At 39.0% G+C, this 12,223-nt stretch overlaps 1 protein-coding gene across 16 annotated transcripts in view; it reads left to right on the forward strand.

Annotated features, from left to right (window-relative positions):
- Positions 1–407: 407 nt before the first annotated feature.
- Positions 408–12,223, forward strand: part of cadpsb (Ca2+-dependent activator protein for secretion b) — a 64,793-nt gene continuing 52,977 nt past the window's right edge. For 3 of the 16 annotated variants that reach the window (XM_061042960.1, XM_061042965.1, XM_061042963.1), the window contains exon 1: positions 410–1,701. In XM_061042960.1, coding sequence (XP_060898943.1) covers positions 1,369–1,701 — 333 coding nt within the window. In that variant the 5' untranslated portion in view covers positions 410–1,368. Of the gene's footprint in view, positions 1,702–12,223 lie in introns of all 16 variants that reach the window. The other 13 variants (XM_061042956.1, XM_061042952.1, XM_061042962.1 and 10 more) reach the window with 12 other exon arrangements.

Here is a 12,223-nt window from a genome sequence, read left to right on the forward strand (position 1 = left end):
AAGAGGCTGCATTAGTGTCTCTCTACTTAGCCCCATTAGTTTGCAGGTCAACATGGCCTCCAGTTATATGGGCCAGAGAGTTAGTGTGACCTTGAGTCACTGCTGTCCATGCATAATATTTTTTACAGACAAAAAAACCCAATACTTGCTTGAAGAATTATGTAAATCTATGTTGTATTTGCATTTAAACCATTTTTTCTCTGTAATGCTGATTCTATCATCTTGTTCTGGCAAGTCAGTCAGCAGTGATGTCAACAAATAAAAGCAATTAAATCAGGATTAAGTGTTCTTAAAGAACATGAAAAGGCCCCTTTTAACCCCCCCCCCTTTTTTTTTTTTACGTTTTTCAAGATAGTATTATCTAATGAAATTATAGTGAAAATATGACCAATGCTGTGCTCTTTTTAACTCGAGGGATCTAAGATAATATACAACCCCAGGGTATAATAATGTCAGTATGTTTCAATATAACAATGATTTCACCAAGTTACAGATGTTGCCTTAAAATGGATGTGACAGACGTTATTCAGCAGAGAAATGAAGCTGAGCATCAATCTATCTGTGTTTAGTAGAGGAATGTGACTGCAACATAATGCTTTTCTTTGACAAGGGACACCAGCCCTGCTGCAACAATCAATTCCTCCACCAAAGCCCACAGACAGAGTGCGAGCAGTGTTTATGGTCACCCCACCCTCCCACAACACAAGGCTAAGGAGTCATCCTGAACATTTGACACTATGCAGCTCGTGCACAGCCCAAATTAAAAAAAAAAATTATAATGCTCCCCATTTCAGTGACAATATCAGAGAAGTCCTGTGGCAGCCATCTTAGGTGTACCACTGCAGATGGGATAAAGGACGCGTACAGGCGCGTCATTCATCCACTCTCTGGTCTAAATCTGTGTTCAGGACCACGGCCAGTTCCTCGCGCCTGCATGCGTCCGCCTGGCTTCCTGGCAGGCAGGGAGAGGCCATCGCCCGCTTTCTCCGATTAAAAAAAGCGACTCTCCATCCCCTCATCTGTACAATATACTCCCGTGCCCCTCCCCTCTGCTGCCTTCTCACCTCCCCCTCTCACATCCGCAGCAGTGACTGGCCAATAAAGCGGAGAAAATACGTAAGCATCGACGAAGGCTCGGCGCAGGCGGAGAAAGCTCAGTGTGAAGCAGACCGAGCCTCTTCCAGCTCCACTCGCACTGCTGACATTCCTCAGCGAGTACTACAACCAGGGCCTTGATCCCTGTATTCTAAATGAAACTTTCGCACGGATAAGAAGGTGGCACTTCTATAACTTTGGGGATATTTAAAAAAAAAAAACCTTCCTTAGAAGGTTAGGGTATCTGTAGGGACGCATCCTCTCTAGTACAAGATGTTAGATCCGTCGTCCAGCGAGGAGGAATCTGATGGGATAGTAGAGGAGGAGACCAAGGAGGCGATGGCACCTCAGGCCGGATCCCGCATCTCTCCCAGCAGGACTAGCGAGAGCTCGGGTGGTCTCGCCCCCAGCAGCAGCCGCAGCAGCGCCCGTCCAACCAGCCCGAGCCCGTCCGCAGCCAGCGAGGAGAAGGAGGACCTGGATAAACTGCAGAGGGATGAGGATGAGCGCAAGAAGAAGCTGCAGTTGTATGTTTTTGTCATGCGATGCATCGCTTACCCATTCAATGCAAAACAGCCCACAGATATGGCACGGCGACAGCAGAAGGTAAGGTCCCCTCGGTGAAAAGACATCATTAATAACCACAAGGTGACGAAACGCCTCCTTTCATATCGCAGATGTTGTCATTGATGACCTACATAAGGCAGAGCACTGAGGGGGGTTTTGGCCACAGGGCCCACCCGATAGCGCGCGGATGCTGCACAGTCCCGTAGAAGAAATACACGTTTTCATTTTTTGACGCAAAATCCGAAGAGCATGACAAGAGCACAGAAAAGCGCTTCAACGCTCCGATTAGTGAAAGAAAGTACATGTAGTTAGGTGCTGCAGAGCTGCATACTGAGTGCAGTCCATGTTCTTCCACACACACTCGCTCACAAGTCAGATAAATCCCAGCAAGTCCATTAATTGAAAGGGCGTTCAGGGGATGGTTTGTGGCGAGTTGAAACGGGACGGCATCATTCTCTTCTAGGCTTATACCCGAGAAAAGACCTGTTTTTCAGTAGATACGAGGCCCTATTTCCTGTCCTTTTAGCGTATTCTCATTCCAAACCATTTGCGCCATCACTTATCCCGTCAATTTAGCCTCCCAAGGTGACTTTTAGGCTCAGACCTCCTGAGGAAGGTTGCTTAATAGCCTTTCTCCTGCTCTGCAGATGAGCTGGGCTCCTCTCGACGGGTTACAGTTAATTAATTGCATTCAAATTTCCTACATCCTCACATTCATTCTTTTATACTATTTGGTACAGGAGGTCCATGTTGTGTTGTTTATGCAGGTTAGTAAAGGGGACCAGGCCCATGTCCTGTTTTCACATTGCTACTATGATGCTCCATTCATAGTGAAGCCAGTTTTGGGTCATGATGTCCTATACTGTCAATGTCCCTGAGCCCAGGCCCTACTGTACCAGAGGAAGGGGGAATTGAACAGCCCCATTGTGTTGTCCTTGATTTGTGCACTTGTGTATAACACCAGAAAAAGACCATCTACTTTTTATACACTAATGGTGTGATGAAAAAATATAAAATGTATAAATTAGGGTAAAATAAGACATCATACATGCAAGTGATGAACCCTTGTGCAGGGCTTTCTTTGTACTGTCAACCATTGATTATCACATGGCTCATTGAGGCTATAGTAGTAGTTTATTGTAGCTCCTCACAAGGCAGAAGTTGCATTCAGTGTGGTGCGTGTACCTGCCAAAGATTCATCTACAGCTGATCACTTGTCTGTCTTGTCAGGAAACACTGTAGACAATAGTGTGGAATTTGCTCTTGTTAGTGTTGCTTTTTGTGTAACCTGAAGACAATCAGTCTTCCTCTGGACACGCTTAAAGCCATATGGTCTGAATTTTCTGCTGACTCATGCACAAGTGCATGTGGGAAGCTTAAACCACACTGTTTCCATCTATTTGTTTGTTTGGAGTCCCATTTAGCGTAGGTTACAGATAGTCTAATGCATGCTTAGTGATGCACTTTTATATCTAGTGGCTTATGCAGCCACACAAGTCTCCACTGTGGGTGAGTTATAATCAGAATAAACAAGCCAATGCTTCCTGGTAAACTACTGTATTGGTCTGCTTACAGTCCGTTTTGAGACCTAGTTGTGTCCAATTATGAATCCTTTAGTTAAAGCAATGGCTTCTGAAAAAAATGAATTGACAAAAATATATATATAGTATTTTTAAAGCACACTTCATGTTAGATACTTTTAAAAACACAAGACGATAGATGAATCACAAAAACATTTAACAACGCAGCTCGCTTAAAGTTTTTTTTTACTTTCTGCATTTTTGTACATTTTTAGCGTCATTGCATTTTACAGAAGTCACACTTTCACTGTCTTGTCACCTATATGGTTATCGAGAAAATGTGTTGTTTAAAAATAGACTACGCTTTACAACACTGGTCCAATATTCTCTCTGAAGCTCCCTTGAATTTGTCCTTACCACACCTACACAAACGATAAGTCCTTGCTGTGTTCACCACACAATCTAATGTGGAACCGATCAAAATGTGTGTCTATTATAGATTAGTCACAACAATGTGATGAAGCCATTTCTGTAAAGAAAAGACTTAAAGGCCTCAGCTAAACATGTGGAGTAGCTCCATGATAATCCACTATTAGAAGCTCTGGCACACAAACAGCAGTGATGGGCTATCACAGAGAAACAGGCCGGGTTGCAGAGTCTGCAACATGTGAGCTTCTCTGCTGCTGCTACTTCAAATGTGCTGCTGTAACCTTGTGAGAGGGTAACACAATAGGGAAGAAACAGACCGTTGCTGCTCTTTGAAGTAGCGAGGGGAAATGTTTTCAGTCAGAAAGATGTATGCATGTTTAACTGGTGCCTTGTATCTTTGCAAAGCAGGGCTAATTGTCTTGGGACTCTCACACTCTCACACTAATGCACCCCCCCAAACCTGCTGGTAGTAAATTATTGAGGTTATTGATACCTAGAGATTATATTGATGTTATATGTGGAATAATGGCATCATTGGGGATTGTTCTGCAGGGCAAAATCCTTGTTTATTTAATGACAATAAGCGACCTTAACAGTGCGTACAAAGGAGTTATACATAAAGGACCTTTCAGCAGGAGAAGGCATGAAGGCAATGAACTTAAATAATAAAATAGCAGTTTTGTTGTGAGAGTCATTGGCCCTGAATTACAGTGTTTTGAAAGTGAACATTTTTATATCTTTCTATTAATGGCCATTTTGGTCTTTTGGATGTCCTCAATAAGGATTTGATGGATTACTGTTAAATTTTGTAAGACATCAATGTCCCCAAAGGATGACCAAATAGATTTTGGTTATCCTCTGACTTCATCTTTAAGCTAACAGCAGTTGAAAGTATTAGTGGATGGATAAGCTAAAAATTGTCCAGATCATTAATACTAATAACATTTATGTCCTTTGGTTTTCCTCAATAACAATAACATTTTTAGTTTTTGTGCATCAATAAGGATTTAAAAATATTGCAGTTCCCATCAGCCTCTGCTGTACTTTTGTTTGGGGCCAATTAGCAAATATATTACCACACTAACACACTATGCTAACAGGGCTGGTGATACAATTAAGCACACTTCACATCAGCATGTTTATTATTTTATACATGTTCATTGTAATTGTGAGCATGTTAGCTACCGCTACTGCAGCAGAATGACCAGCTTTAAAAGAACTGATCATACATATAGGCAGTCAAACACAATCTCATATTAGTAATCAATCAAAGAATGACATGTGATTATCAAAAAAAAAAAAAAAGAAGTGTTTTTATAGATTACAATGAAAGTGTTTTTGAGAATTGAATAATCTCCTGGGTTTAGTATTTTTCAATTACTGTAGAACGTGTGATGCCCCAAATATATTCTGACCCAATCAACCCATCTGCTAGCAGGCTAACTTAATAGAGTGCCTTTTGGCTCCGCATGTTAATACTTTACAGTATGCCGTTGATACTCGGAGGGAGAGGAGCTGAGAAATGTGCAGCACGCTCTGTGATATGAATGTGAAGTAGGCTAAAATGCAAATCAGGGATACTTGGATGAAGTTGGAAACTCCTGTGGTTTTTTGATGCTTAAACCTTCCTGAGGATTGTGGGTGTCACATTGTGAACTGCGTTTACATGGATTGGGTTTTCCCACGTATTCTTACATCTGAAACCATGATCATTTCATTGTAATAAAAGAAAAGAAGGGTTGTACTTAATGACCCCCTTAGCAACAGTTAATGCATATTTCAAAAGAACAACCGTAATATTAGGATATAAAAAATGACAGTGATTAAGGTGATTAGCTCATGGATGAATGAAATATAACACAAGGATGAAAACTAAAAGAAGAAGAAGCTGCTGATTAAGAAAGGAAGATGAAACTGGCATCATTGTTAGAAGCTTGAATCAAATTAGAAACATTTATAATAATTCATTCCAACTGGTGCATGTGCAGCCAGGATTTTTTATGAATCCTATCCTAATATTGATTTGACTTTATTCACATGTAGGTACACAGATAACTTGAGGTGAAGCTGCCTCTGCTCATTATGCTCATTACAAACGTAGAGGTGACAGAGTGCAAGTATGCCACTGAAATCATTTGCATTATTATGTAAGAGTTTTAAATGGTGTTCAGCCAGGAAAAAGGCATCTTTAGAAAATAAAAGAAGCCTCGCAGTCAGTTTCAAGTCAAGCTTTGAGTTAACAATAACTCATGTCATTCATCATTTGAAGGCTTCTGCTAAAGAATGTCGGTCCCTTCCATTAAGTAGCAGACATTGAAGCATGTTGTAGAACCCGATTTATAAGAGAAATAAGGTTTTGCACCAATAGTATGGATATGAAAGTGGATTCCAAAGGGGTGACAGCTGAAAAGCAGCAGGAGAACCCCCCCACCCCCACCCCAACCCCACCTCACCTACAATGTCAGCAGCGTGTAACAAATCACAGCTACACAAGTTCAAAATCTCCCCAGTCTGCTTATAACCAGGAGGGAAGGCTGAGATCTTCTCCCTTAAAATACTAACACTTTCTCTATTTTCTTCCCCAAAGGTTTGACTTCTTTGAAAGCAGAAATCTCAGTCAGGATCAAAATAGCTCATATTTGCCTTGTACATTTTAAATAATACACTTTAGTGACAGGGCAATTAAGCACTGCAAAAATAGTTCTGCGTTTTATGCGTCAAGGTGGCATCATGTGAGGGATTTTCTCAGCAGATGTATCTGGCTTGAAAGCAGCATCTAACATTTTGATGTTTCTCTCATTCATCTGCTGTCTCTCAGAACACAGCATGTACTCATTAATTATAGTACAACCTATATGTGCCTAGAGCCTATATAATCCTGTCCTTGGGTAGACAAATGTTAACCATGTACTAGTACAACCTTAATCCTTAAGGACAGAAAAGCCCTTGCCTTGGGTCAGCCGCAGTGGTCTGACTTAAAGCTGAATCGTCTTTATTTTTTTAGGGATTGAGAAAGGTTAATGTGAATGGTGCCTGTCCATCTGTTTTTCATTGGTACAAAGATATAATATATTGCTCCAGGATACTGCGCAAGTCATACTTATTAGAAAGAGTGGAAAGTAACAGCATTTTTTAAAATGTATATAAGACATGTACAGCACTGTTTTTTTTATTTATAAAACCAGCAAATATGATCATGTTTTTTTTCATTCATGTGATAAAGTTTCTTAAATTTACAGGATTCAAAGACATAGTTATGAGGAATGAAAGTTATAATCACGCTGAAAGAAAACATATTCAAATTTCTTTGATGAACCAGAAGTGCGTCAGAACATTTTTTTTCCAAATGAAGGCAGGCAGCTGTTAGTGGTGTTTTTGGATAGAGAGAAAAAATATTTTTGTGCAAATGTACGCTGCAATATTGAGGCATAGCTTCACAAGAGAAAACAACCGACGCTTAACTGGAATAAGACAGAGGAGAGAGCACAGAGGCAGATTAGCAGTGATGATTTTCCATATTAAAGAAAGAAGATGGAGGTAAGAGCTTCAGCAGGCTTATTACTGCTGTCCTCGGTTGACCTTTCTCTGATTACTCGCACTCAGGAATTGAAAAAACACAAACAGCAGACACAAGCCTTTAGGTTAGGTAGATACTCGCACTTTCATCCATCATGGGTGTCACATATCAACACGTTCACACTTCAGACTTGAGAAATATGACAGCTTGGTCTGTGGCCCTACAGCTTCAAAATATGTTGATAAAGGTGCCTCTCCTATCACTTGAGTCTGTGCAGGGCTCTAAAGTCAAGCTAGCATTACAAACTATAAAATGTCTGCTCAGACCTTCACAATAAAGCAGTCAAGTTAATTATTAGTAAATAAACAACATCAGGTCTGTTTTCAAAATAATGCTTTTTTAATGCATTTTTCTTACCATCTGAAGGTCTACTGTACTCTCTTCGGCTATAATATTTCAACAAAAACTGTCCTGCTGCAACAGCAAGGGTCCCCATAATCTAAACCGAGTCAAAGATTGAATCCACACATTATGTAATTTAACACATTACATAAAGATCATTGGATTGCTTCAAATTCCTGCCACTGTTCCCAATGTTCAACTGTTTTCTGTGTATCTGTAGCCAGCTCCTTCTCTCTGTTTGAAGCTAACAGCTCATGGCTTTATTAGCTGCTACTAGCATAACACAACCCTCTCTCAAATTCAACAGATAAATGAAGAGAAGCATGTAACAAAAGTTCAACATCGGAGGTTCTGCTGCTGCAATTTTGATTCTTTTACTGTCTATTCCGAGTCTAACACTGTTATATAAGTTAAATGCTAACCTAATGGAGAAATGTTTGAAACACTACACTAAAGAATTTTGTTCAAACCTTTTTCTTCTCTTGCAAAATCTTTGAAAGTGAGTGAACATTCAAGTAAAGTTTTCTGGTCAGAATGATTTACTCACAGGATATCTCCAACGGTTAGTATTGATGAATACACAACCCTACTTAGCCTCTAAGAGTGGCACAGGCTTGGCACAGATAGGAAAAAAGAAATAAATGTCTGAGATAATCGTCTTTGAAAGCAGAGTGAGAGAGAGAGAGATTTACTGGACAATGAAAAGAGGGGAAAAGACAGTAAGTGATTTGTGATGGGAGGTTGGAAGCAAAGGATTTATGTCTGAGGTTGTTGATGAGAGTAATGCACCAGTTAGAGATATCAGCCCACAGTCAGCTGTGTGCTCTATACAGTATGCATTCTGCATCGTAGCCCAGCAGTACGTACTTCATTTTGAACAATAACTAATACATGCCATCAGACAAGGACAGTGGAGTTGAAAGCAAAATATAAATTCAAGAATTATTTTATCATATGAGACTCATTTTAGCTAACAATAAGGCTATTAATAAGCTTGGCCTTTGGAGTTGTTTGAACTATTTAGAAGTGGGAGCGCAGCCTTAACCTTCACACATTAAAAAAGATCAATTTTAAAGACCATTCAGTGGTTGGTTAGACTTGCATATTACAAAATGTGATGAAAATCTGCAATCAATGGAAGAAAAGCATAGGGTGTGCTGTTGTGATTTTCTTTTGACTTTGATAAAGATGCCTAAATGTTTATATCTGCTAGAAGTTCAACTTACAATTATTCCTGTAAAAAGTTGTATTCCTCATAAAATTATGTATGAAATATGTAAAAAAAAAAGACCAATGTAATGTTATGTCTTACCAAAGGTTTCAGATTAGTGTTGTGTTGATCAAATATCAATTACCTTAATAATTCAGGGAAATATATTTTCATTGTACTCTATTAACAAGTATGTTTTGCTACAATATATAATACCTTACAGTGTATGACAGCGAAAACTCCAGCATTTCCAGCTATTATACCATCACCCAGGTCCAAATGTATAAGAAGGATAAAAAAATACAGGTACCATAATTTGGTCTTTTAAATAACTTTAAAAAGGTCCCTTGTTTTTTTTAAATTCAATCACACATAAGCAAAACCTTTATTTTCGTAGCGGGTCATGGTTAAGCTTAATTTAAGGGCTTTATATACTTACTGCTGAGTTGTTTTATTTATATAAATACATATGTATCATAAGTATGCATAAGTATCAGGTAGCTAAAGCAGCTCTATTAAGAGCTTAGTTGACTTTACAGTACAATATTTCTCTCAGAGAAGAGTATATAAAAAGTATTAAGTAGCAAAAAAGTAAGTCAAGTAAAGTAAAAAATAATTACTTGAGTAAGCATACATATACATTCAACACTACTGGATGCTGAACAGTTAGTGTGTGCATGAAAGGCATTTAAAAAGATATTTGTCACATACATTAATCTAACATGTAAAATGAAGATAACTTTTTTTCAATCAAGTTAAATCAGTCCAGTATTGATTTTTTGGGACAAAATGTATGCAAATTGTCTCATTGATTGTTGTCCTCTTTATACCCTAGACTTTCCATACCATTTATGTTCTATGAGGTTAAGGGCTTTACTTTGTGTTCAGTAACCAATTGAGCATAATGAGGAACCAGCTGAGCTGCCAGTGTGAGTTGGTGGTGCGATAGTGGATGACTGTTACAAGAAGGGGCTTAGCTGCTTGTGAACACAGTGTTCTCCTCTATATATCAGCACTGCCACAGCTCTTGAATATGACAACAGAGAGGAGGCTGGTTATACAGAGACACAGCTCCCTGTTTCATCCCTGTTTGCAGTTTGTCAGGTTCCGTCTGCAGAGTATACACCTGGCTGTTTACGAAGCCAGCCGAGTGGTATTTACTCACACAACTCTGTGTGCGTGTGCTTTCCGAACAAATCTATGTGAGCTCGTCTGGTTTGGGATAACGGCTCATGAATCTGCCTTTGTATAATTGTAGTTTGGTGACCACGGACATGACATGATGCTGTGGTTTTGTGTTTGATGAGGCCAGTTACTAGTAGATTTTGTGCAGCTGTCATGAAGCGCTTACTCTTGTACTTGTGTTGGCTGTTTACTCAGATGTTGGCCGGCGTTGTCATCCTCAACATGACTGAAATATGGTTTGTCTGGCGAGAGGATTCAACAATAGCATGTTTGCTGAAAACCAACAGCAGCACTGGTAGGCAGCTCTTCCCTGAGCAAACAGATTAAAACACAATGAGAAGTTTCCAGTGGAGCCTCTCATCATCACATATTGGATCTCATGAAAGAAAGTCCCCCTTTTTTATGTAAACATAAACCCCCAGAGTTTTATTTTGGACCTAATTCAACATTATTACTTATTAACATGTATTTATTTTTCTGAATCACTGTCCTGTGTGTACGCCAAATACTGTATCTACTATATTTTTTTCAGACTTTTGACGAGGCTTTTAATTCCACTCCACTTTTCAACATTATGCAACTTGTAGAGGAATCTTAAGTGAGTCAGCAAAGCGCAGGCTTTAATGTGCTGAAGTACTCTAGCTACAGTACAGCATACACTGCATTCAATTAGCTAATTACTCCACTCATCACAGCCCTGACAGGACAGCTGATATGTTGTATACCTCACTGCCATGTTGACCACACACTTCAAAGAGAAAATATGATAATAGAGACGTGATCCAACACAAAAATCCTCATACAAAATTTACAGTTTAATTACAGTCTTATATAATAATCGTGCTACTGGTGTTATGTAACCTGTTTTTATTATCGTGTAGTCTCTCACTTTGTAAACATACAGGCCAATACATGCACGCACTATTCATACAAACAAACCTCGTTATGGCTTTGTATATTCAATTTTTTCCAATCTTTCTCAAAGAAAAAACAAATAAATAATATTCATTAGAAACTAAGCTGAAAGTGGCAAACACTCTTATGCTATATGTTTATCTCCACAATGTCATAGACATTATCATAAAAATCATCTCTTTAATGTTGTTATATATGTTAAAGGGATAGTTATATAAAGTGCGTTTCAGTTGATGAGTCTACCAACCAAAAAGTGGAGCTGATCCAATAGAGTGTGCATCATGCTTAGGTATATGGATGTTGTATGTTTGAGAAAACAAAAGTGTGCATGATGAAAGGGTTGTCTGACAGCATAGAGCAGGGACAAAAAATTATCATAATATAGCCTACACTTAAAGTGGTATAATTTTGTTTAGAAATGATACTTGGAAATGATGTTTACTTTCTTTAATGAGTTTTGCTCCAAACCCCATTGGTATTGTTTATAGCTAAGCTTCCATATTGGTAATCCAGCCTGCTTCTTTAAACAGGTGGCATATATTTACCCTAACCCACCATCCACAGCAGACTGTACTGACTGTCCTGACTGTACTTGATAAGTACCTAAACCAGGTTAGAAATATTATGCCTGTGAGAGACGTTCACTACAAACAGTAGTCATAATTCATCATAACACCAGTTCTTAATTAGATTCTTGGTTCGTTAATTTTTTTCAGCAACTTAAGTATTGTCTTGAAGTCAACTTAAATCCATAGCCATTTTCAACATTGATGAAGTAACTGTAAATCAGGCCAATGGAATGTGCATATCTCTATTGATATGTGAAGGGTGATTAATGACACTATCCACTTCACTGCAAGCCAATGAATCACCGTGTAACACTGTAATCTTGATAAGAGCCATGGAGAGAGAATCAATAATAGCAAAGCAGGAAAGTATGTCTTGGGAGTCTGGCAATACTGATGAAAATGGAAGCATTTTCTCTCATCCATCAACGTGGTAGCCAATCAGCACAGTTCTCCAATCAGCAATGAGGCAAAGAGCGTGCACAACCTAAACTCATGAATACTTTATGCAACTGAAATGTTTTTTTTTTTTTTTTTGAAGAGGCACATTTCACCTTACATCTGTATGCTTCAGTGTTGGCCTTTCAAATAAAGACACATGCACACACAGAGTTAACAGCTCTCTCTGCTGTCACATAAAGTCAGATTCTGCAAAAATGAACTGTCAGCAGAAGTATTATTAGGTTGACCTTTCACTGTGAAATCTTCAGGTAAACACAAATGTGTTCGGCCTGTGTTTGGATGACTGCCAACACCCCATCTTCTCTCGTTTATTGTTATATCTTTGTGATTCTTCTCTTGCTATATTTGAACCACC

Source organism: Labrus mixtus, chromosome 7 (genome assembly GCF_963584025.1).
Source record: "Labrus mixtus chromosome 7, fLabMix1.1, whole genome shotgun sequence".
Classification (NCBI taxonomy): Eukaryota; Metazoa; Chordata; class Actinopteri; order Labriformes; family Labridae; genus Labrus; species Labrus mixtus.